Source organism: Pimephales promelas, chromosome 5 (assembly GCF_988280905.1).
Source record: "Pimephales promelas chromosome 5, fPimPro1.hap1.1, whole genome shotgun sequence".
NCBI lineage: Eukaryota > Metazoa > Chordata > Actinopteri > Cypriniformes > Leuciscidae > Pimephales > Pimephales promelas.
In genome coordinates, this window is record NC_142773.1 from 39,213,279 (window position 1) to 39,237,116 (window position 23,838).

Consider the following 23,838-nt stretch of genomic DNA (forward strand, 5'->3'; position numbering starts at 1 on the left):
TCTGCTAGTAGCCTAGACTTAGTTTAACTACTGCGCTCTGTTACCGATAGGCGTGGCCTCCTAGGGCAGCGAAGCAAGTGCATTCTGGGAGTTGTTGTCTTTCATCCACATAAGCCAAACATACATTCTCTGGCTTTTCTCAGTCTAGAAAGCTCCAAATTCAAAAATAATTTCACATTTCTTCTACGTAAATGACCACACATTCATCTTTCCAGAGGTGAAGTATCCCTTTAATATGCCAGGCAGGGACGTAAGGGGCCGTGAGAGAGAACTTTTTGTAACCGAATCATTGAAATGAGCAATTTGATCCGTGGAAATGATTCGGAACAAATACATTCCATTCTGCACTTCATGGCTCTTTCTTGCTATCAGCTTTTCTTTAAAATGAATTAGTCATGATTCTCCATCTCTTCCTCACTGAGTTAAGGAAAACTTTCCTATATTGGGTTGATTTTGCTCAGCGTGCGCTAAATGTGTCATCCGTCCCCATAGATGTGTTCAGGTGTTGTGGTAAACAGGAAGCAGGGCTGTGACACCTGTCAGCAATTACACAGAAGAGCAGTTATTTCTGTGAGAGCAGGAGGACTCATACAGCGAGATGTGGATAAATGGGCCGAGGGGGGGAGAGGAAGACGGAGAGAAAGCACTTTGACTCTGACTCATTCTGTATGTTTACAGCCTCAAGGACACTCCAGATATTTCGGAGCAGAAAATAACAGATTATAAGGTGTGAAAGAGCTTGAGTTGCTTGAAAGACTGAACAGTGAAAGTTTGCATGTGGAATTTCAGTGCTATTCGATAACCACCACAATGCAACTTAATCGGATGCGCAGTGGTGTGTCATTTGCATTTCATGTAGATTGTCATTGTTATACAGTACAGAATACTTTTTCTTTTCGGACATCAGCTGTAAATAGAGTTTATTTCCGTTTCAAGCTGTTTGATTTAGATGTCTTGGTTTGTGATGGACTTTTTCAGATGTACAAACATGGCACTACTGTATATGTGAGGGGAAATCTATGTACACCACAATTCAAAAGTTTGGGCTAAGTATAAGAAATTCATATTTTTGTTCTCCAGACATGCATTAAATATCAAGACATTTATAATGCTACAAAATATTTCTGTTTCAAATAATTGCTGAACTTTCTATTCATCGAATAATCCCGAAATGTATCAGCACAACAGTTTTCAACATGGATAATAATCAGAAATGTTGGTAACACTTTATAATAACTACACGCTAATAATCATTAGTAAAGCGTGAGTAAACCATTAATTCATCATTCATAAAGCATTAATAGACATTAATAAGCAGTTCATTAATACAGCTATAAATGCTTTCTTCTTGATTTAAAAGCATATCTATAATTGTATTTTCATCCTTTATTAATGATCAATGTATCATTTCTAAATGAAGAATTGCATTTTTTATGAACCAGTTATTTAAGAGTTTTCAGTGGTTCATACGATTACTTAGAGCGAGTAAGTAAATGATTAATAAACTATTTAAATGTACATTCATACATCTTATTATTCAGACATATAGTGATGGTTACTTAATGTGTTAATAAATGCTTTATTAACATGTATTAATGCTGTAATTAAGGGTTAATTTGGGTAGTTATAAAGCATTTAGTAGTGGTCAGTTAACTATGTTCGTGAGCTCATCTAAAGTGAGGACTATTCATGCCTTGTAAAGCATTTTTAAAGGCTGTTAAATATTTCTATGTTCTGTATCACTGTGTTGTGTTTGTTACATTTTACTGTTTAGAAGATTGACGAGTCTTTAAATCGCCTTTATAAATGCTTTACAAGGCATGAATAGTCCTCACTTTAGATTAGGTCACAAAAATAGTTAACTGACCACTACTAAATGCTTTATAACTACCTGTATTTACTACATTTACTTATACTTTCTAAGTGATCTTATGAATGACTGACAACTCTTAAACAACTGGTTTGTAAATAATGCTATACTTCATTTAGAAATTATTAATTGATCATTAACAAAGTATGAAAATACAATCATTAAACGCATTATAGATATGCTTATAAATCAAGAAAAAAGCTTGTATAGCTATATTTATAAACTGCATATTAATGTCTATTAATGTTTTATAAATGATGAATTAACTGTTTACTCATGCTTAACTAATGATTAATAGTGTGCAGTTATTATAAAGTGTTACCGAAATGTTTGTAATGATGCTGAAAAATCAGCTTTGCATCACAGGAATACATTACATCCTAAAGTATATTTAAATAGAAAACACTTATTTTGAAATGTACTGTTTTTACTGTATTTTTTATTAAATAAATGCAGCCTTGGTGAGCATAAGAGAGTACGTTTTAAAAACAATCAAATAAAATAAAACTTAACAACCCCAAAGTTTTGAATGGCAGTGTATATGAACCTAAATGTTAAGTAATATAAAAGGTTTAGTAACACTTTATTTAAAACCTTTTTATATGATGCATTATGAATACATTTTTTTTCCCCTTTGTAATACATTGTAATATCTCATGAATAATTGTAACCACAGTTATAATACATATACTGTACAAAACACCTGTATAATTAAAACACATGACAAACAATCAATTTCAGGTGCAACAAGGAATCAGCAAATATTATAATGTATTTTTACTTTGGTAACAATTATTTATGGTAAGACATAGTGCATTACATTATGAATACCTTCATAATGCATTGTACATAAAGGCTTAAAGTAAAGTTTTCCACACAACAGTCTTAAATTGAAAAAGCAAAATAAACTGGCAACTTTGATGTACAAGGAGCAGGGCCTGAAATTAACACCCGACCACCCGCCAAATGCGGGTGAATTTTGCTATTGGCGGGTAACACTGTCAATCTACCTGCCACATTGGCGGGTAGCCAATGAGAATTGAGTGATTCATTAGGATTTTTACATTTCAACGAAGTCCGCTATTGCGGTGGACTTTAGCTAAAATGTGGCAGCACATTACTGGGGTAAAGAGGCCAGCTGAAACAAAACAAACAGCCAACAAAAAGATGAGGATGAGAAAAAGAAAAGTAAAGAAGACATTTTAATACAAAGTGAACAATCGGCGGCAATGGCAAGGTTCGTGAGCGGCTGATTTATGACAGCGACTGTTGTTTCGTAACGTTCATGCGATCAGAAAGAAGATGAGGCTCTTTTTCTGACTATGTGTGCGAGTATGAAACTGTTGATGAGATGGGATGAGATAATGTAACGCGTCGCTGTTGTAGGTTACAGTACAATGACAGTTGCACAGATGTGTGTGCGTGTGCAACTGTGCATGTTGGGAGTTGGGGACCGGTGAGAAAATGTCCGGTACCCGGTAATTTTATCAGTAATAACATTATTAATTTAGTTCATATTTAACCGTTCCTGAACGCTGTAACTAAAAGCTGTTAAGAGTAAGACCTGTAGCTGCTACGTGACTAAATCCGCCATCAACACAGCCGCGTGTGATTTTTTTACGAGCTGCGGTAGGTCCATCTGTTGAGTATACTATGTTGTGTGTGTGTCTGTCAAAATCAATGAATAAAAAGATTTTTTTTAATGTATGTTATTAGAGTTATTATTACTTGACAGCACTAAAATGTGTGTTCTTACAAGTTAAAGAACAATATTGTGAAATTCCCGGGTTTTTTTTTTTTTTTTTTTTTTTTTTACGTTTATGAGGCAAAAAAAAAAATGGCTGGTAAAAAGTCTCTGTGGCGGGTGAATTTTTAAATCCACCTGCCACAGTGGCCGGTGGCCGAAAAAATTAACTTCAGGCCCTGACAAGGAGGTCAAATGTTTGGCTTCATGTGTTGAGGCACATCTCCCTCACGTTTCACTTCAAGCCCATTCAATTCTTGGAAAATTTTAGCCGTCCAATCAGCATCCTCTGGAGGCGGTTAAGCTAATTAGACGACAATAGTACCCTCAACCGCAACGATGAGCAACATGCTTACCAGCTGAGAATTAGGCGTCGGTTTCAAGATATGTGAAAACCATTAAAACTGCAGTAATTGAAGACCTTGTTATATTGAGAGCTCTTACTGGGGAAGGATAATGTGATAGCTGCAAAATACTCTTATCGCTGACTGACATGGTTTTAGTGAACTCGAGGCAAATCTGAGTTTACACCTTTGAAAGCATTTGATCAATTGACATGGCCTAACAAACTTCTGTCGTGAAATATTTAGTTTGTAAATGCTGTAAATGCTCCTTGGTTTGATATTTTGTGCATAATATTGGAGTGACATTTTTACACCTGACTTTAGTGTCCGCATACATTCAGGGGCCACGTCTCGGAGGATTGTGGAGGAATGACCTCTGTGTGCAGCCTGTTTACATCTGCTTCATTGATCCTCATCCTCTCCGGTTCCTTAAAGCACAGCAGGCTTATCGCTGCGCAGGCAGAAAATCATTCGGACGGAAATAAAACAGCCACGTTTGCAAGAGGGGGGAGAGAAGGAGATTGACAGATGCAGACAGAAAAATCAAGTGTGTGTGAGAGAGAAAATGAGACGGAGAGAGAAAACAAAAGAGATAGTGTGCGAGAGCGATACTGGTGTCGTTTGGACTATAAGCGTAAGCAAGACACAGCTACACTTAATCATCATTATTGCTGTCAATTATCAAAGGAAGCAGTAGGAACTGTATTTTTTAATGATTTTCTTCTCGATTCATTATTTGTTTGGGTTAAAACAGGGTTGTTGTTATTATTATAACCAAAACTAAAACCATTCAAACTTGAAATAAAATCAAATAAAAAACTATCCCGGTGTCATAGACGAGGCTTAAAGGGTTAATTCACCCCAACATTTTAATTCCGTCATTAATTTCTCACCCTCATGTCGTTCCAACCCCGTTAGACTTTCGTTCGTCTTCCGAACACAAATGAAGATCTTTTTAAGAATATCTGAGAGCTTTCTGTCCCTCCATTGACAGCTACACAACTACCACTTTGACGCTTCAAAAAGTTCATTCAGTTCGTAAAACTAATCTATATAAATTGAGCAGTTTAGTCCACATTTTCTGAAGAGACTCGAAAATATTTAATTTAGGCTTTTATTCGCATGTAAACATTCATCAACTCACACATCGGTTGTGATAAACGGATGCTGAAGCATGTTTGCTTGACGTGTGAGAACCAATGAGGTTCATTCTCATGTTACGCATCACGTTTGAGCTTCACCAAGAACCAATGAGGTTCATTCTCATGTTACGCATCACGTTTGAGCTTCACCAAGAACCAATGAGTTTCATTCTCGTGTTACGCATCACGTTTGAGCTTCACCAAGAACCAATGAGGTTCATTCTCATGTTACGCATCACGTTTGAGCTTCACCAAGAACCAATGAGTTTCATTCTCGTGTTACGCATCACGTTTGAGCTTCACCAAGAACCAACGAGGTTCATTCTCGTGTTACGCATCACGTTTGAGCTTCACCAAGAACCAATGAGGTTCATTCTCATGTTACGCATCACGTTTGAGCTTCACCAAGAACCAATGAGGTTCATTCTCATGTTACGCATCACGTTTGAGCTTCACCAAGAACCAATGAGGTTCATTCTCATGTTACGCATCACGTTTGAGCTTCACCAAGAACCAATGAGGTTCATTCTCGTGTTACGCATCACGTTTGAGCTTCACCAAGAACCAATGAGGTTCATTCTCATGTTACGCATCACGTTTGAGCTTCACCAAGAACCAATGAGGTTCATTCTCGTGTTACGCATCACGTTTGAGCTTCACCAAGAACCAATGAGGTTCATTCTCGTGTTACGCATCACGTTTCAGCTTCACCAAGAACCAATGAGGTTCATTCTCATGTTACGCATCACGTTTGAGCTTCACCAAGAACCAATGAGGTTCATTCTCATGTTACGCATCACGTTTGAGCTTCACCAAGAACCAATGAGGTTCATTCTCATGTTACGCATCACGTTTGAGCTTCACCAAGAACCAATGAGTTTCATTCTCGTGTTACGCATCACGTTTGAGCTTCACCAAGAACCAACGAGGTTCATTCTCGTGTTACGCATCACGTTTGAGCTTCACCAAGAACCAATGAGGTTCATTCTCATGTTACGCATCACGTTTGAGCTTCACCAAGAACCAATGAGGTTCATTCTCATGTTACGCATCACGTTTGAGCTTCACCAAGAACCAATGAGGTTCATTCTCATGTTACGCATCACGTTTGAGCTTCACCAAGAACCAATGAGGTTCATTCTCGTGTTACGCATCACGTTTGAGCTTCACCAAGAACCAATGAGGTTCATTCTCATGTTACGCATCACGTTTGAGCTTCACCAAGAACCAATGAGGTTCATTCTCGTGTTACGCATCACGTTTGAGCTTCACCAAGAACCAATGAGGTTCATTCTCGTGTTACGCATCACGTTTCAGCTTCACCAAGAACCAATGAGGTTCATTCTCATGTTACGCATCACGTTTGAGCTTCACCAAGAACCAATGAGGTTCATTCTCGTGTTACGCATCACGTTTGAGCTTCACCAAGAACCAATGAGGTTCATTCTCGTGTTACGCATCACGTTTGAGCTTCACCAAGAACCAATGAGGTTCATTCTCGTGTTACGCATCACGTTTCAGCTTCACCAAGAACCAATGAGGTTCATTCTCATGTTACGCATCACGTTTGAGCTTCACCAAGAACCAATGAGGTTCATTCTCGTGTTACGCATCACGTTTGAGCTTCACCAAGAACCAATGAGTTTCATTCTCGTGTTACGCATCACGTTTGAGCTTCACCAAGAACCAACGAGGTTCATTCTCGTGTTACGCATCACGTTTGAGCTTCACCAAGAACCAATGAGGTTCATTCTCGTGTTACGCATCACGTTTGAGCTTCACCAAGAACCAATGAGGTTCATTCTCATGTTACGCATCACGTTTGAGCTTCACCAAGAACCAATGAGGTTCATTCTCATGTTACGCATCACGTTTGAGCTTCACCAAGAACCAATGAGGTTCATTCTCGTGTTACGCATCACGTTTGAGCTTCACCAAGAACCAATGAGGTTCATTCTCGTGTTACACATCACGTTTGAGCTTCAACAAGAACCAATGAGGTTCATTCTCATGTTACGCATCACGTTTGAGCTTCACCAAGAACCAATGAGGTTCATTCTCATGTTACGCATCACGTTTGAGCTTCACCAAGAACCAATGAGGTTCATTCTCGTGTTACGCATCACGTTTGAGCTTCACCAAGAACCAATAAGGTTCATTCTCATGTTACGCATCACGTTTGAGCTTCACCAAGAACCAATGAGGTTCATTCTCGTGTTACGCATCACGTTTGAGCTTCAACAAGAACCAATGAGGTTCATTCTCATGTTACGCATCACGTTTGAGCTTCACCAAGAACCAATGAGGTTCATTCTCGTGTTACGCATCACGTTTGAGCTTCACCAAGAACCAATGAGGTTCATTCTCATGTTACGCATCACGTTTCAGCTTCACCAAGAACCAATGAGGTTCATTCTCGTGTTACGCATCACGTTTGAGCTTCAACAAGAACCAATGAGGTTCATTCTCATGTTACGCATCACGTTTGAGCTTCACCAAGAACCAATGAGGTTCATTCTCATGTTACGCATCACGTTTGAGCTTCCTCGAGAACCAGTGATATTTATTTCGATTTCTGAAAGTAATTTTCAATAGTTTTGCTTATACTACTCTTTCGTCATTGCATACTGAATGCTTCTTTGCATGCTAGTTTTCAAACATTTTAAATGTTTTAGTATACTAACAGCTTATTGTATACAGTATTTGTGTTTTGTTTAATCCTTGTTAAAGTGTTCTTTAGTATTGAATGACTCTCTAATGACGTTTATGCAAAAACAGCAGGATGCCCTTTGGGCTCATGACTCATCAATGACATCACACTTTAATTTACCTTCGAGTCCAATCGGCAAAATCTCACCAATAAACTGATTACGATCTTAGCAATGACCTTTACAGCAGTGAGTCAGTCTCTGATATGAGCAGATGTGTTCATCTAAAGCTGTTCGCTTTAGAGATTTTTCAGCAGAAATGATTCAGAGTCAATATTCCGTGTCAATATGAACACTTTTATCTGTGTCTGGTTAGTTCACTGTTCTTCCGTCTCTCTCTCCCGCTGGTTTAGCGAGCTCTCGTTTGGCCTTTCACGTAATTGGCTTTATGTCCTGATTGGTTGGAGATCTGGGAGAACATGTGCCACCTGACAGACAAAACCTAGTGCTCTCCACTTTTACTTCACATATTAACTCTCATATAGAAATAAAAGACAGGCTGTGTGTGTGTGTGCAGAGAAACTGAACGTTGCTCTAGAGACCCTAATCAAGCTTAATGTACAACTTTTAGTTAATCGGGCTCTTGGCCAAAGTAACTATGACATCATTCCATCCTCCGAACTACAGCGCGATTCATTGTTCTTTTCTCATGTGAGTTAGCAAAACATCTAACCCCATGAATTCATGAATTATAATTATGTTAATATAAGTTTTCACCGATTCTGTGAAATGAGCGGTGGAGAAATGTTATTTTTCCATGGAGAGTTCCCAGAAGGAAAGAATTGCTTGAATGTTGCTTCAGTTATGATTCAAATGAGACAAATAGAGATTGTATTATTGTGTGCGTGTGTGTGTTTGGCTTAAGTAAACTCTGGTCCCCATGAGGAAAGCAGCTAAATAAATCATGTAAGTGATGTTTTTTGAAATGATAAAATTCAGAAAGTCTACTGTGATGGATTGGTTTTGGGTTAGGAGATGGAAAATACAGATTGTACAATATAAAAGCCATTATGTCTATGGAAAGTCCCCATAAAACAAGGAACCCCAATATGTGTGTGTGTGTGTGTTAATTTGTTATTAGGGCCTGAGCACCGATGGTGAGCTCTGTTTATTATTATTCTTTTTCTCTTAAAAGAATCGCTTTTTAGAGGGCCTAAACATGCTTGAAAACTCATGAAACTTTGCACACGCTTCAGAAGTGGTGAAAATTTACGTGTGATATGGTTTTCAAAATTGGATGGGGCAAATTCTTTAAATTATTGCCCCCACATTTTGCCCCGGCTCTACGTTTCACGTACAGGTATGAAATTTGGTACATACATGAAATGATCTAATACCTACAAAAAAGTCTCTTGGAGTATAGCCGTAAACACAACAGGAAGTCAGCTATTTTGCTTCCTCCTAGATTTTGTGCATTTTTCGTAATTTCCATATGCTGTACTCCTACAGTTTTGATCTGATCCTCTTCAAATTTGGTGAGTGTAATCTTAAGGCCTTTGCGACCTTAAATTGCGAAGATCTTGAGTTTTTGTCGAAGGGTGTTCCCTTGGCGACCTGATAAATGTACACCCAATTTCACCCTTTTGGTGATTTGTGCATGAATATTAGAGCCAGACCGATATATCGGCAGACCGATATTATCGGCCGATATTAGGCATTTTCCAAACTATCGGTATCGGCAGTTATAATGGCCGATAAATGAATATTTCAAAAATAAAATAAAAACAGACGAAACACGCTTGAACCATGTCATGAGTGTTGGAGTTGTATAGTTTGTCCACCAGAGGGCACTCTACACCGTTCCTGTTGGCAACACTCGTTGAGTTGGGCACGATACATACATTGCTTGAATAACAATTAAAAGAACATCCCCATCAGTTCTCTAAACTCAAATAAGCATGAAAAAATGTGTGACTATCATGTCCAGTTTCAAATAAATAAATAAAATATCAGGCGATATATCGGATTTTGAAAACCAAAAATATTTGTATCGGTATCGACCTTCAAAATCCTTTATCGGTCGGGCTCTAATGAATATGTCATATAGGTCAATATTGCTTGCAGTTCCGATGTTGCTAGGCAACCACAGACAGCCTGCAGTAACTCAGGCATACAATGTCCGATCTGCCCCAAACTTCACATGTTTGATAAGAGTCCTGTCCTGAACACATGACCATGCTCATATTTGGTTATAGCAATAGCGCCACCTGCTGGTAGCTGGAAGTGTGCAAATACAAATCCTTTGACATAGTCCTCCTATATTTATTATCATTACATACTGCCCACATTGCTCTGTTTTCCTAAAACCGCCAGGTGGTGGCGGCACGGGTGCGAGGGCCCTTTTCATTGCTGCTTGCAGCTTTAATTTATTTTGTATTTATAATTTGAATATAATTTATGTATAGCATTAGCATATTATTCATTTAATTAATTTAGTTTTTATTCTGTTTATTTATTTATTTATATTTAGTATTTATAGTGTTCAGATCTCTGCCTTTAGTTTGAGATCTGAGTTTGAGACATAAAGGTCTCTTCTGAACCTGGAGATGTTTGTTTTCATTTCTACTGTTGAAAATCAGTTGAAAGTGTTTCGATCTTGAATTTTTCTTTCATTATATGATAGAATGAAACGGTTTGCAATAGAATAAATGTTAATGAACAGAAATAGACACATTCAAATCAAAATCTGCCGACGTTTTTGTCGCTGTTGTTGATGCATCAAGGATCTCCACGTTTTTTCCCTCATCTTTTGCATCCTCTCTTTGCCACAAGATTGAGTGAGAAGCATTTCTGTAATTAATTCTAGAATCATTTCAGTAATGAGCTGAGGGAAACGAGGAGTCAAATGCAGTTCTGAATGTGATGGATTCTGATCCATATCACATATTGATCATGTTCACGTCCTCGGGCAGGCGCTGAGTCACAGGAGGCCGTGCTGATGCCCCCTGCTGGTTACATTCATAGTCACCTTGGCGTCGCCTCAAGAGCTAATCTTAGAAAGGCCTTGGTATAATTGAGAATTAAACTGAGACATCTGTTATAATGTCAGGAGTCCAGATGTAATTGGGCGTTGATGTTTTCAGGAAGACTTGGCTTTATATTCAAAAGAGTTTGTTTTCAGTGCTGTTTGTGGTAGAAATATTGTTTCAGTGGGAAATACCATGATGAAAGAAAACTCTTACTGGTATCTATCGAAGGATTAGTTAACATGAACTTACAGTGAACAATACTTCAAGCATTTATTATTCTTAATGTGCATTTACTGTATTTGTAAACATTGTGAACTAACAGGAACAAACAAAGAGCAATTATATTCTTAAATGCTTTAAAATATATATATATATATATCGCTCATTTTTACTTCATGTTAGCTAATGCATTAACTAATGTTTACAAATGAAACCTTACCGTAAAGTGTTACCGATACTTTAAGGTTTCATTTGTAAACATTAGTTAATGCACAGTGAACTAACAATTCACAATTATTTGTACAGCTTTTATTAGTTTTAGTTAACATGTATACATTTACTAATAAATAACTGTATTTTAAGTTAATGCACTGTGAACTAACATGAGCAATTGTTGTATAACTACCATTGACAAAGATGATTAAATGTTGTAAAACATATATTGCTCACTGTTAGTTCATGTTAGTTAATATATTAAAGTCCTTAAAGGAGTAGTTCACTTTTGAAAAAAACTTTTGCTGATAATTTACTCACCCCCATGTCATCCAAGATGTCCATGTCTTTCTTTCTTCGGTCGAAAAGAAATGAAGGTTTTTGATGAAAACATTCCAGGATTTTCTCCATATAATGGACTTCAATGGGAACCAAACGATTCAAGGTCCAAATGAGAGTTTCAGTGCAGCTTCAAAGGGCTTTAAACGACACCAGACGATGAATAAGGGTCTTATCAAGTAAAACGATCGCTCAATTAATAAATAAATAACAAAGTTTAGGTTTTATAAGCACAAATGGTCACCTTGCTCTGTTCTGTGATGCGAGTTCGTGATTCTCCTGTTCGAACTCGTTTATCAAAATGAACGAATCTTTTCAGTCAATTCATTCATTTCGTTCGTTGAGTGAACCACATGACACGAAAAAAGATTTATTTTGATAAACGAATTCGAACAGGAGAATCACGAACGTTCATTACATAACAGAGCAAGGTGACCATTTGAGCTTATTTGAGCATCTGAGATTTAGATTTTAGATAGAATTTAGACAATTTTGAGTTGGAGTGGTTAGAAATCTTGTACAGTGTAGCTCCTGTCAGATGTGAGGTGTACTAATGTGAAAATTGTTGTTTTCAGAGTGTCCATGGGAGTGGGACAACCTGACCTGCTGGCAGGCGGCCGATGTCGGTCAGGTCGTGGAGGTCAACTGTCCCGAGCTCTTTGATTTCATGAGTCCAGAGGAGGGTGAGAGACATACATACCGTTGTAATCGGTAGTTAATGCATTAACTAACAATAACTCATGAGACCTTATTGTGAAGTGTTACCAACATATTTTGGTATACCTATACAGGTAATTTATTCCTGTGATGCAAAAATGAATTTTCAGCATTATTACTCCAGTCTTCAGTGTCACATGATCCTTCAAAAATATTGATATAAACAAGAGTTATACTATAAAACTGAATGCTTTATCTTGTCAAAAATTGGGATGTTTTTGCCCATATTTATGGCGCAAAACAGCAACACTGCTAAACCAGGCATAACAGACTAAAACACTGAACTTTACACTCTAACAGATTTTTGTAATTTGAACAGTATTTTACTGTAATATGTACAGTATAATACTGTTAAATGTGTCAACAGTATAATACTGTAAATAGCCAACGATTATGGGAAAATAAGTTTACTACTGTAATTATTTTATACTGTAAATCGTACCTGATTTACCTGAGTCTCCTGACGAAGGTCGTGTGACCGAAACGTTGTGTGTGAATAAACTTGATTGAAAAGTGCAAGTAATGATAGTGTGCGGGAGTTCCTTATCTGCATACTGTAAATCGTAAAAAAAACTCTAATTATGGAATAGGAAATCAATTCTAATACCGTAATAAAAATACAGTAGTTGTACTCATGAATACAATGTACAGTATTGGTACTTGTACTCTAAATGAAAAATACAGTACCCATACTGTAAATATTAGGACAGTATACAATTGTCTTACTGTAAATTAAATTACAGTACTGGTACTGTAAACACTTTTACAGTAACGTACTGGCATCCAGCTGCCAGTAAGTTATTGTAAAATCTATAGCAACCTTTTTACAGTGTAGGCTACGTGAGATCATGAGTCAGTCAATGTAAATGTATGTGGTTGTGATGTATGTATGCTTTTGTTTTTGCAGTTCTGCTGACAGCAGCAAATTTCAGCACTTGCTTAAAGGTTTTTTTCTTTTCTTTTTTAAAGTGAGAAACACATTTGATTTATGGTTGTTCTGGTTGTTGCCCTACTGCATTTCAGGGCTTGGCAAGATCAGCAGAAACTGTACAGAGTTCGGTTGGTCTGAACCGTTTCCTCACTATGTTGATGCCTGCATTGGTGACAACTCAACCAACCCTGTGAGTATTTCATGATAGAAACGATTCAGATCATGATGGTCACCAATAACCACCATAGTTATTTATGTTTATAAGAGACCCCCATTATTTAAAGGTACAGTAAGCTATTTCTGAGAAACGCTGTTGAAAGCCTGAAAACAGACCCTGAGGTTGTGTTATTTCTGCTCCATACGTGAGTAACATTGGTTTTACTATGTTTCACACAACCAGGATATGCTGTTGTTGTAATGTTCGCAATAGTAACAGGACAGTTTTGGAGCTAATGTGTTGCCAGCTTCTAACAACCAACTTTTGCTTGTGTCTTGTGTACTGGATGTTCATGTTTTGTTCTTCCTTGTCATACGTTCACGTTTGTTTTTCATGAAGCATTATTTTACTTTGTTTCAGCTAGAAATAAACGTCCACTTTTCACTGTTCATGCATTTGGGGGGCTGAGCAATGAATATTAACAGTGTTTCTCAGAAATTGCTTACTGCGCCTTTAAAGGTACAATATGCAGGATATTTTCGCCACCAGGGGTCGCTAACCTCTTACAATAACAAAGGCGTATATTAATGACGCATATTCCGCATTAAGCTGAATTATCCTCTTTTTGTCTCAATGTCTGCTTGCCATGGTCCAAAATGTTTGAACAAAAATGTTTGAACAAAACAACAACAGCGTGAGCGTCCTGCTAGGCATAACGGGCATAACCCAGATTGTCAACGTCTGTCGCCATGGTTACTATTGCAATACAAGGTCAAACCTGGCGGAAACTGAGGGTAACGCGGATATGATGTCAATGACTGGCGACTCCAGTCCTCACCCCTGCTCACACGCCCCGTTTCCTTGGTTAAAATCGCAATTTTCTCACGATTTACAAATAGTTTGAAACATTTGGGATATTGTAAGTAATCAACTAAACAAATATAACATTGGCCTAGTGGTTTTTGGATATTTTACTGCAAAAATCCTACGTATTGTACCTTTAAATTAGACCAATTCTTAAAGTAGTGGTAATTTTGTATTTGCATAGTATTTTACTTTATTCATCTAATTTCTAATTTGTGGTAAGTATTTACTCCAGGACAGTGCATGCTCTGTATTCAACTCAAATAAACGGAATAAAACAAAAACCTTTGCAAAATGGCTGCTAACCAAAAGTCATTTTGTTTTTCTCTTCCTTTCAAGGACATGTACTACGCATCTGTGAAGGCTCTCTATACGGTGGGCTACAGCACGTCTCTAGTGTCTCTGACCACAGCTATGGTCATTCTGTGCCGGTTCAGGTCAGTTTTAAAGCAGTGTTGTCACACAACATTGACCTTTTTATATCTTCAATATAATATAAATATTGAATATATTCAAATGTAATTCCAATTACAATGAAAAAGGATTTTACAGCCTGGTTCAATTGAAGAAGCTTTTCAAGATACACAAAGTACTTTGTTTTCTTTCGGGATTTTTTTTTTTTGTGCTTTAAAGTACCCTGAAACCAAATAGAGTGATCTGAAGAACCTACGTATAATGCAAATTATGATAAGATGCCATGGGCTTCAAAACAACTATTGATGAGTGTTTACACAGTCATTGAAACACATTAGAACTTCAATCTCATATAATGGCGTAATCCTTCCTTTGAACGTCTGTCGACAGGAAGCTTCACTGCACCAGGAACTTCATCCACATGAACCTGTTTGTGTCCTTCATGCTGAGAGCCATCTCTGTGTTTATTAAGGACGGGGTTTTGTACGCCGAGGAGGAAAGTGATGACTGCTTTGTTCATACTGTGAGTAATGCACATCTGCCATTTTGTTTTTAATGCTAATGAATACAATGACAAATCTGATTAAAATGTTGTTCACTAATACACAAAAACATTTACAAGTCATATAATGCAAGTCTATGGTCACCACCTCAAAGAGCATGCACAGAGAAGTCCAAATTAAACTTGATTTAATGACTCGTAAATGTAAGTACACATTGATGGCCTAAGACACGAAACGAGCGGTTTGTGTGAGAAAACAAACAGTATTTATATCGTTTAGAGCCAGACCGATATATCGGCAGACCGATATTAGGCATTTTCCAAACTATCGGTATCGGCAGTTATAGTGGCTGATAAATGAGTATTTCAAAAATAAAATAAAAACGGACGAAACACGCTTGAACCATGTCATGAGTGTTGGAGTTGTATAGTTTGTCCACCAGAGGGCACTCTACACCGTTCCTGTTGGCAACACTCGTTGAGTTGGGCACGAGACATACATTGCTTGAATAACAATTAAAAGAACATCCCCATCAGTTCTCTTAACTCAAATAAGCATGACAAAATTTGTGACTATCGTGTCCAGTTTCAAATAAATAAATAAAATATCGGCCGATATATCGGATTTTAAAACCCAAAAATATTTGTATCGGTATCGGCCTTTTAAAATCCTTTATCGGTCGGGCTCTAATATAGTTTTTACTGAAAACTTTTACCGCCACCATTTAAATGTTTATATTTCTACAATGAATTGTTGTAGAAAAATTGCAATTGAATTGTTTATATACAACTCATTATTTATTAATATGAGTGCTGATTATCAAATAAATGTTATTTCCAGTTGAATTTTTCGGCTGGTTTCGGTGTCTCTATGAGCTTTGCTTTCACAGTGGATCGCCCACAAACGGATACGAGATTGAACTGTTGGTCTTGGATAACATTTGCATGTGAAACCCACAGACTAATAATAACTCGATCCGTTTATGTTCAAGCCCACATTCTGCAGCAACATGTTCTGTTTCCCCCATCTGTGCCTGACAAACAGCTGTAATTATCATGAAGCCGAGTTCAGCGAGCTCTGGAAATATTCCATTATTTCCGTATTAGCATATGAATAGCTTATCAAAACGTGCACGCTCTCATTATACACCTGAATGAGGGCTTTGAGCTCTTTCCCACAGCCAATCAGAGGCCGTGGTAATGACATCACTTAGCTTTGAATTGGTTCAGAGGGTAACTGATGAGCACAAGACTTCAGGGTGTTCTGACACTATATAATGTGAATGGAAATGTACAGGGTACATGCCATCTTTCAGACAAAAGGATGCATCACTGATCCAGTGGTCATTAGGCTTGTTTGATAAACCAGCAACACATCAGCTAATGTGTTATAAAAATCAGCTTGACCGATTTAAGGCATTTGATACTAAACAAATAGCCAGTTTCAGTTTTTTGCAATCAAATAATTTCACGATGTCCTACTTTTTGTTGTTGTTGTTGTTGTTAAACATCCTCTTTTACTCTAAAATATGTCAGAATTAAGGTGAACTTTGGACATTTTCTTACAGTAGTGGTCAAAATATTGAAATTTTTACTTCCCACTTTATATTAAGTGGCTTTAAGTACTATGTACTTACATTTAAAAATAAGTACAATGTACTTATTGTGCTCATGTTGTATTGTAAATCACTTTTGCTGCTATTGAGGTGTGATACGGGTAAGGTTAGGGACAGGTGTGGTGGTATGGGTAGGTTTAAGGGTGGGTTTAAGTGTAAGGGATGGGTCAGCTGTGTAATTACAGATTTAATTACATAAATTAATTACATCTGTAATTACATGCTGGTATTTTTAAAATATAAGTACAATTTAAAACATGTATGTACACAATAAGTCCATTGTATCAAATTATTAATTTCAATGTAAGTACATGGTACTTAAAGCCACTTAATATAAAGTGGGACCCAAGTTACTAATTACCTCTTCAATAGTGTAATTAGATTACTGTACTAATTTTACATTACTTTTAATTACTAATTACTTTCAAAATCCCATATCAATCTCAACCAGCTGAATAATACATGGATAGACATGAATCTGTTTTAATTCTTTCACATAAATACTATAAAATTGCATGAATTATCCTTAAACTGACCAAGGTGGAGAAGGTTACATTATAAAAACATACTTTTTAACATCAGACATACATTTTGATGTTAAACCCACTATTGTTTTATGTCTGATCTCATGACATTTCACACTTTTTTCATATTTTACAATAATTCATACTAATTTGTACGAGTGCGGTCGTAATATTTAGACACCTCATAAAATGTATACAAATCCCTGTCTGATCGGATTGATTTGATACCTCAATTACATCAGAAGTAACTGTAATTAAATTAATCCCTTACTTTACATTTTCAAGGGAAAAGAAATTAAATTACAGTAACTAATTACTTAGTAATTAGTTACACCCAACACTGCAAAAATCACACTATAAAAAATTACAGATAGCAAACAGATCAAAATGATACAATATTAAACTTACGAATATTACAAAAATGAATCAAATAAATGAGTGCATTTGATAAAAAAACAAACCTGTATGTAACAAATATTTTTAAATAATAACATTTCACAAACTGTGAATATACTGTATGCAATTATTTTCCATTGCTATTTTAATGTTTGTGCTTACGGTCCCAATTCATGCATATTATTTTGCAACAGAGGGAATGCATTGACGTCACTTTCCCGCCGAAACAACCCCGCTCAGCCTGACTGAGTGGCAAAAGATCTGCTGCGTGACTGGATTTAATAGGGGAAACTGCGAAAACGCGACTAAAACTGACAATTTTATCAATTTAAACTAAATGTTGGACTCAATATAGTGTTCCTTACAACTTACTAAAGATCCAGTGATCCATGGATATTGACATGCAGCCAGGAATCGTGTCGCCTGACATTTATGTTTGCCTGATTTCGACACCGGGGAAATAAAAGCAAAATATAGTCCTAAACATAAAGCAAATTTGCCTGTGAACGCTTTAATTTTAATCAATTATATCAGTGTTATATATAGCCTATATATATATCATCATATCGTCCAGCCCTAAAGCTTTAGTTTTTTATTAATTTTGCTCAGTGTTTATTAAAAAAAACATCTAATAATTCAGAATATGCAATGATAAATATTTAATTGATGAGTTGTTAACATGTATACAGTAGCGGTTCTAGGCACGGGCGAACCGGGCAGTCGCCCGGGGCGGCATCTCTTTATGTCACATGGGGGGCGGCACGAGCAGTTAAAAAAAAATCCTCTGTCCCGCGAAGGTTTTCTATTTTTTATCATTTCAATTCAATTATTGGCAATGGCGCCCTGCTTGCGGAGAAGGTGCCGTGCACAGAAGCGATATCAGGGGGGTCTCTTGATTAGTTCACGTATCGCGTCTTTTGCGCGCTTGAGGTCGTTATTTCAAATAAGCGATTAGGCGCACGGGAAGCGCGCTCATTACGCGCTCGCGGGAGGCGCGCTCATAATCTTTTCAGTATGGGAGTGCACGTGCACCCAAACACTTGGGTTTTTTCTTTTCTCCGTAAAGAAATCTTTTAGCAGAGCTACAGCAAGCGTTTTTCTGTGGTGGAAATACAATAGCTACTAAAACTTCTTTGTCATTGTGGAGAGCGCAGTGCATGGTTCTATAGCAACGACAGCCATGGGAAAATCGGACCGAATTTTTCTATTAATAATAAAAGATCAGCTACTGTGCATTATAAATGTCAGGAATGTATCTTTATTGACTCAATCTTTTTATAGAGATGATTGAATGCTGAAATATGAGGTTTATATATTTTTTTAAAATCTTTTGTGTTAACCTTTTTTTAAGTTTACTAGGTAAGATAAAAGACACTCCTTAAAAACAAATCTTTAATGTTATTAACTTGGTGAATTGATTTCATTGTGTATTAGGCTTTTTGAACAAGATTCTGTGTATGTGATCATGTTGGTCACTATATTCATGAAATGAAAATAATTTACATAATGATCAACTTTATGTGTTTTTATAGTAGCCTATAATATGCAAAGTACAATTTTCTATTTTCTAAATAATCTCTGATTCTGTCCTTTTCTCTGACATTTTAAGAGTGACATAGGGCTACAAAAGCTATTTTAGGTCTATAACAGTTTGGATAGTTGTTAATATGATAGCTGTTCAAAATTATTTAAGAGATAAGTATTGTGTTACTAAATAGGCCTAAGTGTCTCTCTGACGATTTTACTTTTAAAAACTCCATTTAGTGACAAAGTATACTTTAACAAGTCATAACTAAAAGTGTGCCATGCACATAATTCAAGGCAATAACCAATGCGCTAATGGTTACTTCCTCCCTTAAAAGTTAGATTATTCTAGCAAAATAACTGGATTCTATTAACTGTGTTTTTCAAATGAACGGAATGAGATTTTATTTTTGGGTTTTTTTTTTTTCGTTTTTTTTTTTTGGTTGGTTGGTTTTTTTTTGGGGGGGGGGTGGGGGGGGCGCTCGAAGGGGGTCTCGCCCTGGGTGTAATTCAAAGTAGAACCGCCACTGCATGTATAACAATACAAAATATATGGGTATGGTTTTACACCTTAATTTTAGCAAAATGATAACAAATCCACCTTTCGCTGACTGGAGTCCGGTTGTTTCTGTGAATTGCAGCGATCCATTTGTCTGTAAAAATATACCTCCGATTTTTTTTGTCAAATCCAGTTTGATTCTCTTTTACTGAGAGTTTGTGATATTATCCTCATTCTGTGAGATGAAATTGTCCTGAGAGACTGAGCGCGAGCTCGTGAAGCTCCGCCCCCTATGCCGGCAGCAGCAGCTCATTTGCATTTAAAGGGCACACACTAAAACAGCGCGTTTTTCTGAGCCCCCAAAAATGACAATTTAAACATGCTGTAAATAATGATCTGTTGGGTATTTTGAGCTGAAACTTCACATACACATTCTGGGGACATCAGAGACTTACTTTACATCTTGTGAAAAGGGACCTTTAAGATGTGTTGTTTGTGGGAATTACTGTGTTGTGAGGGCTGGGACATTTAACAATCTGTATAAAACATTTGCATGGCCTGTTATATAGTACAGTATTACTTTAGTTTAATTGTACATGACCTTGAAACCATTTGTTTTGATAATTGATGATAGTATTGCTCTGCTCTCAGTTCTTCTTCATGGCTAAAGTAGCGACATGCAACCAAGTGATTATTTACAGGGTGTTTTGAATGTGCTGGCTAAAACAGTGACTATAATGATGAGGTTGTCTGATGGAGTCCTCCACTGGCTTTTCTAAATGTGTGTCTCTGTGTTCAGGTGGGGTGTAAGGCAGTCATGGTGTTCTTCCATTACTGTGTGATGTCAAACTACTTCTGGCTCTTCATCGAAGGACTGTATCTCTTCACGCTGCTGGTGGAAACCTTCTTCCCCGAGAGACGCTACTTCTACTGGTACACCATCATCGGCTGGGGTACGTCACAGCGATGCATCACACGAAAACGGATTGTTACGTGATTGATTATGTGTCACACTCATAGATATGGAAGGAAATGGAGTGCAGCGTCTGTATTAACCGGCCACTGGCTCTTTATGATGTGATTTGTTGTGCTGGCATATGTAATACATTAATATTGTTAGAGAACAGCTTTGAGGTCTGACCGATTTCGTCTTCCTCTCACACTTGCAGGAACGCCCACCATTTGTGTGACCATATGGGCTGTTCTGCGTCTTCATTTTGATGATTCTGGGTACGTGTAATGCCGCATGAACAAAAAGTGATATACTGTAAGCGTTGCTCTGATGCCTACGCAGATGAGCTACACTATTAGCATGCAGTGTCACTAGTCACAAGAATCGTTGGAAAGGAATACAAATGTAAAAAAGAACATAAAAAATACAAGTGTAATGATAATTGCACACACTGTATACTGCATACTATATTTAAAGCAAATGTATGCAGTATGATTACGCATGTTTAATTCTGCGAGTGCATATGGTTTAATCCAGGTTTTTTTCTTTGTCAGTAATGTGATATAATAATGCACAATATGACATTTATGAACCCTATAAGGGTTGTATCATATCTGATATGCGAATATTTAAGGCCTTTCAATTGTCATGAAGGAAAAAAAGTGTTGTGCACAATCTACTACATGTTTTTTTGCTGTGAAATACAGATTTTTTATGAAGTAAATTTAAGAATAACTTTTGAATAACAAATGGACAGAAGCAACTTAGTTCTACTTGATTATCAATACTTAATTATCTTTAAAGTCCTGTTAAAATGTAGATATGATGGAGGAACGTTTATTTGTTCATCTCTCAATCATCATTGTATTGCATTGCATTGAAGGAGTAGTTCACTTCTAAAAAAAACTTTTGCTGATAATTTACTCACCCCCATGTCATCCAAGATGTCCATGTCTTTCTTTCTTCAGTCGAAAAGAAATTAAGATTTTTAAGTCAATTAATGGCTCTTTCAGACTGCACGATTTTCAAAGTAGTCAGGTCGCTGCTCTTTTCACACTGCATGACTATCTTGGCCAGCATTCAGTCGCTGCTGTGTTCACACTGGACGATGGATCGGCGACAGAAGGTTTCACACTGAATGACTTTAAAAAAATCGCCGACAGACTCTGTCTAGCACGCTGCACGCAAACTACATTTCACAACAAACACGCGTGAGATATGAAAAGGAAACAACGCGCGACACCACACGTGCAAGACCGGAGTTCTCACGTGAGACTTTTTTTTTCTCGACCCGGTTGTGGTACAGCTGGTGAAACAGACACGAGTGCTCCTGCAAATTTCTACTAATTTTTCTTCCATTTATTGTGTCCAAATAGACCGAGAAGAAGTTTTTTTTTGTTGAAACAATGCCATATCATGTTGATATGTGATCTATAACTCCTCCCCGAACTCCCTGCTGCTCTGTATCTTGCTCTCTCACTGGCTGCCGGTGATCGCCGATGTAGTTTTCAGTCAAAACACTTTTCACACAGCAGGATTTTGAATCGCCGACAGGTTCAGATATTTAGCATGCCAAATATCTCACGGCCGTCGGCGACTCGTCGGTGATTCTCTCAGTTCGCGTCTTTGTTCATTCACACTGCGTGATTGTCACTCGCGTGAACGAGCGCCGATTTGCCTGTGATTTCGGGCATTTGTCGGCGATTTCTCAAAACCTGTCGGCGAGCCAAAATCGTGGCTAAAATCATGCAGTCTGAACTCGGCATAACGCGCATCACAGAACAGAGCAAGACGACCATTTGTGCTTATAAAACTTAAAATGAGCGATCGTTTCGCTTGATAAGACCCTTATTCATCATCTCGAATCGTTTAAAGCCGTTTGAACAGTTTGCAGTTTGTAATGAAAGTGTATTTTGGACCTTGAACCGTTTGGTTCCCATTGAAGTCCATTATATGGAGAAAAATGCTGGAATGTTTTCATCAAAAACCTTAATTTCTTTTCGACTGAAGAAAGAAAGACATGGACATCTTGGATGACATGGGGGTGAGTAAATTATCAGCAAAAGTTTTTTTAAAAGTAAACTACTCCTTTAAATGATAAAGAGCTCTGATAATAACAAACGACTTATATTTGTATGCATTTTGTGTTTGGCCATATAAATATCATTATCTGCACCAGAAAAAAAATTGAGATGTTTTTCCTCCTCGAGTATGAGCTCCATATTCTCACTATATGAGTTATGAAAGCCTGGTGTAGAAAATATCAAATATAACTTTTTTATTCAGATTTAAAAAATAGATTCGTTTTGTCTAAATGTTCAATAAACTGGATCCAAATTTTTCCAACTATAATTTCAAATGTCAGGCCTTACAAGGGTAAGAAAAAGAAAATAAATAGGGTCAATTTTGATTCGAGCACACTGCATTGTGTGACAGTTTTCCAGTTGTGCAGTGTGCGCTGTCGAATATTGTGCATTTAGGCAAATGTAGAACGCAAACTATTCTCTTACAAAAGCATGTAACTCTTAGCTGCTAAATCATGTGACCAAACCGCAATAGCCAGTTTCTTAAATAAATTGTATTTCTGCAGTTGCTGGGACATGAATGAGAATACTGCCCTCTGGTGGGTGATCAAGGGACCTGTTGTGGCATCAATCATGGTGAGCCAAGCAATTTGAATAAAAAAAAGAAGCTAAATCATGGATAAATAAACTGTACATATTAATTTATGAATGTATGTGAATGGGAGCCGTAATAAACGCATGCGTTTGCTTCCAGATTAATTTTGTCCTCTTCATTGGAATCATCATAATCCTGGTGCAGAAGCTGCAGTCTCCAGACATCGGCGGGAACGAGTCCAGCATCTACCTGTGAGTAGCTGTCACCATGGAAACAGCGTACTGTTGGTGTGTTGTGTCTGATTGGTCGATATGGAGTATCTCGTGATGAACTTGGTGGCTGAAACGAGATAGCGCTTTATACAATCCAGATTGTTTCAAAGCAGTTTTATAGTGATAAACAGGACAATACCGATTCAGTGATGTATGGAAGCTCTAAAAGGACAATATTATTCAGTTGAAATCATTTCAGTGTTGATAGTACAATCGGTAGCATTCATTTTGCACGCATGCAGAATTCTTTTTGTGTAATAATAGAATGTGTGAATAATGTTTCATAGTGTCATAAATCTCCAT

At 37.2% G+C, this 23,838-nt stretch overlaps 1 protein-coding gene across 4 annotated transcripts in view; it reads left to right on the forward strand.

Moving 5' to 3' along the window:
- adcyap1r1a (ADCYAP receptor type Ia) overlaps positions 1–23,838 on the forward strand; it is a 54,788-nt gene that overhangs the window by 19,111 nt on the left and 11,839 nt on the right. For all 4 annotated transcript variants that reach the window (XM_039676320.2, XM_039676321.2, XM_039676322.2 and 1 more), the window contains exons 4-11: positions 12,124–12,231; positions 13,289–13,386; positions 14,557–14,654; positions 15,022–15,154; positions 20,492–20,645; positions 20,862–20,922; positions 23,235–23,304; positions 23,423–23,514. In XM_039676320.2, the coding sequence (XP_039532254.1) occupies positions 12,124–12,231; positions 13,289–13,386; positions 14,557–14,654; positions 15,022–15,154; positions 20,492–20,645; positions 20,862–20,922; positions 23,235–23,304; positions 23,423–23,514 (814 nt within the window). The remainder of the gene's footprint in view (positions 1–12,123; positions 12,232–13,288; positions 13,387–14,556; positions 14,655–15,021; positions 15,155–20,491; positions 20,646–20,861; positions 20,923–23,234; positions 23,305–23,422; positions 23,515–23,838) is intronic.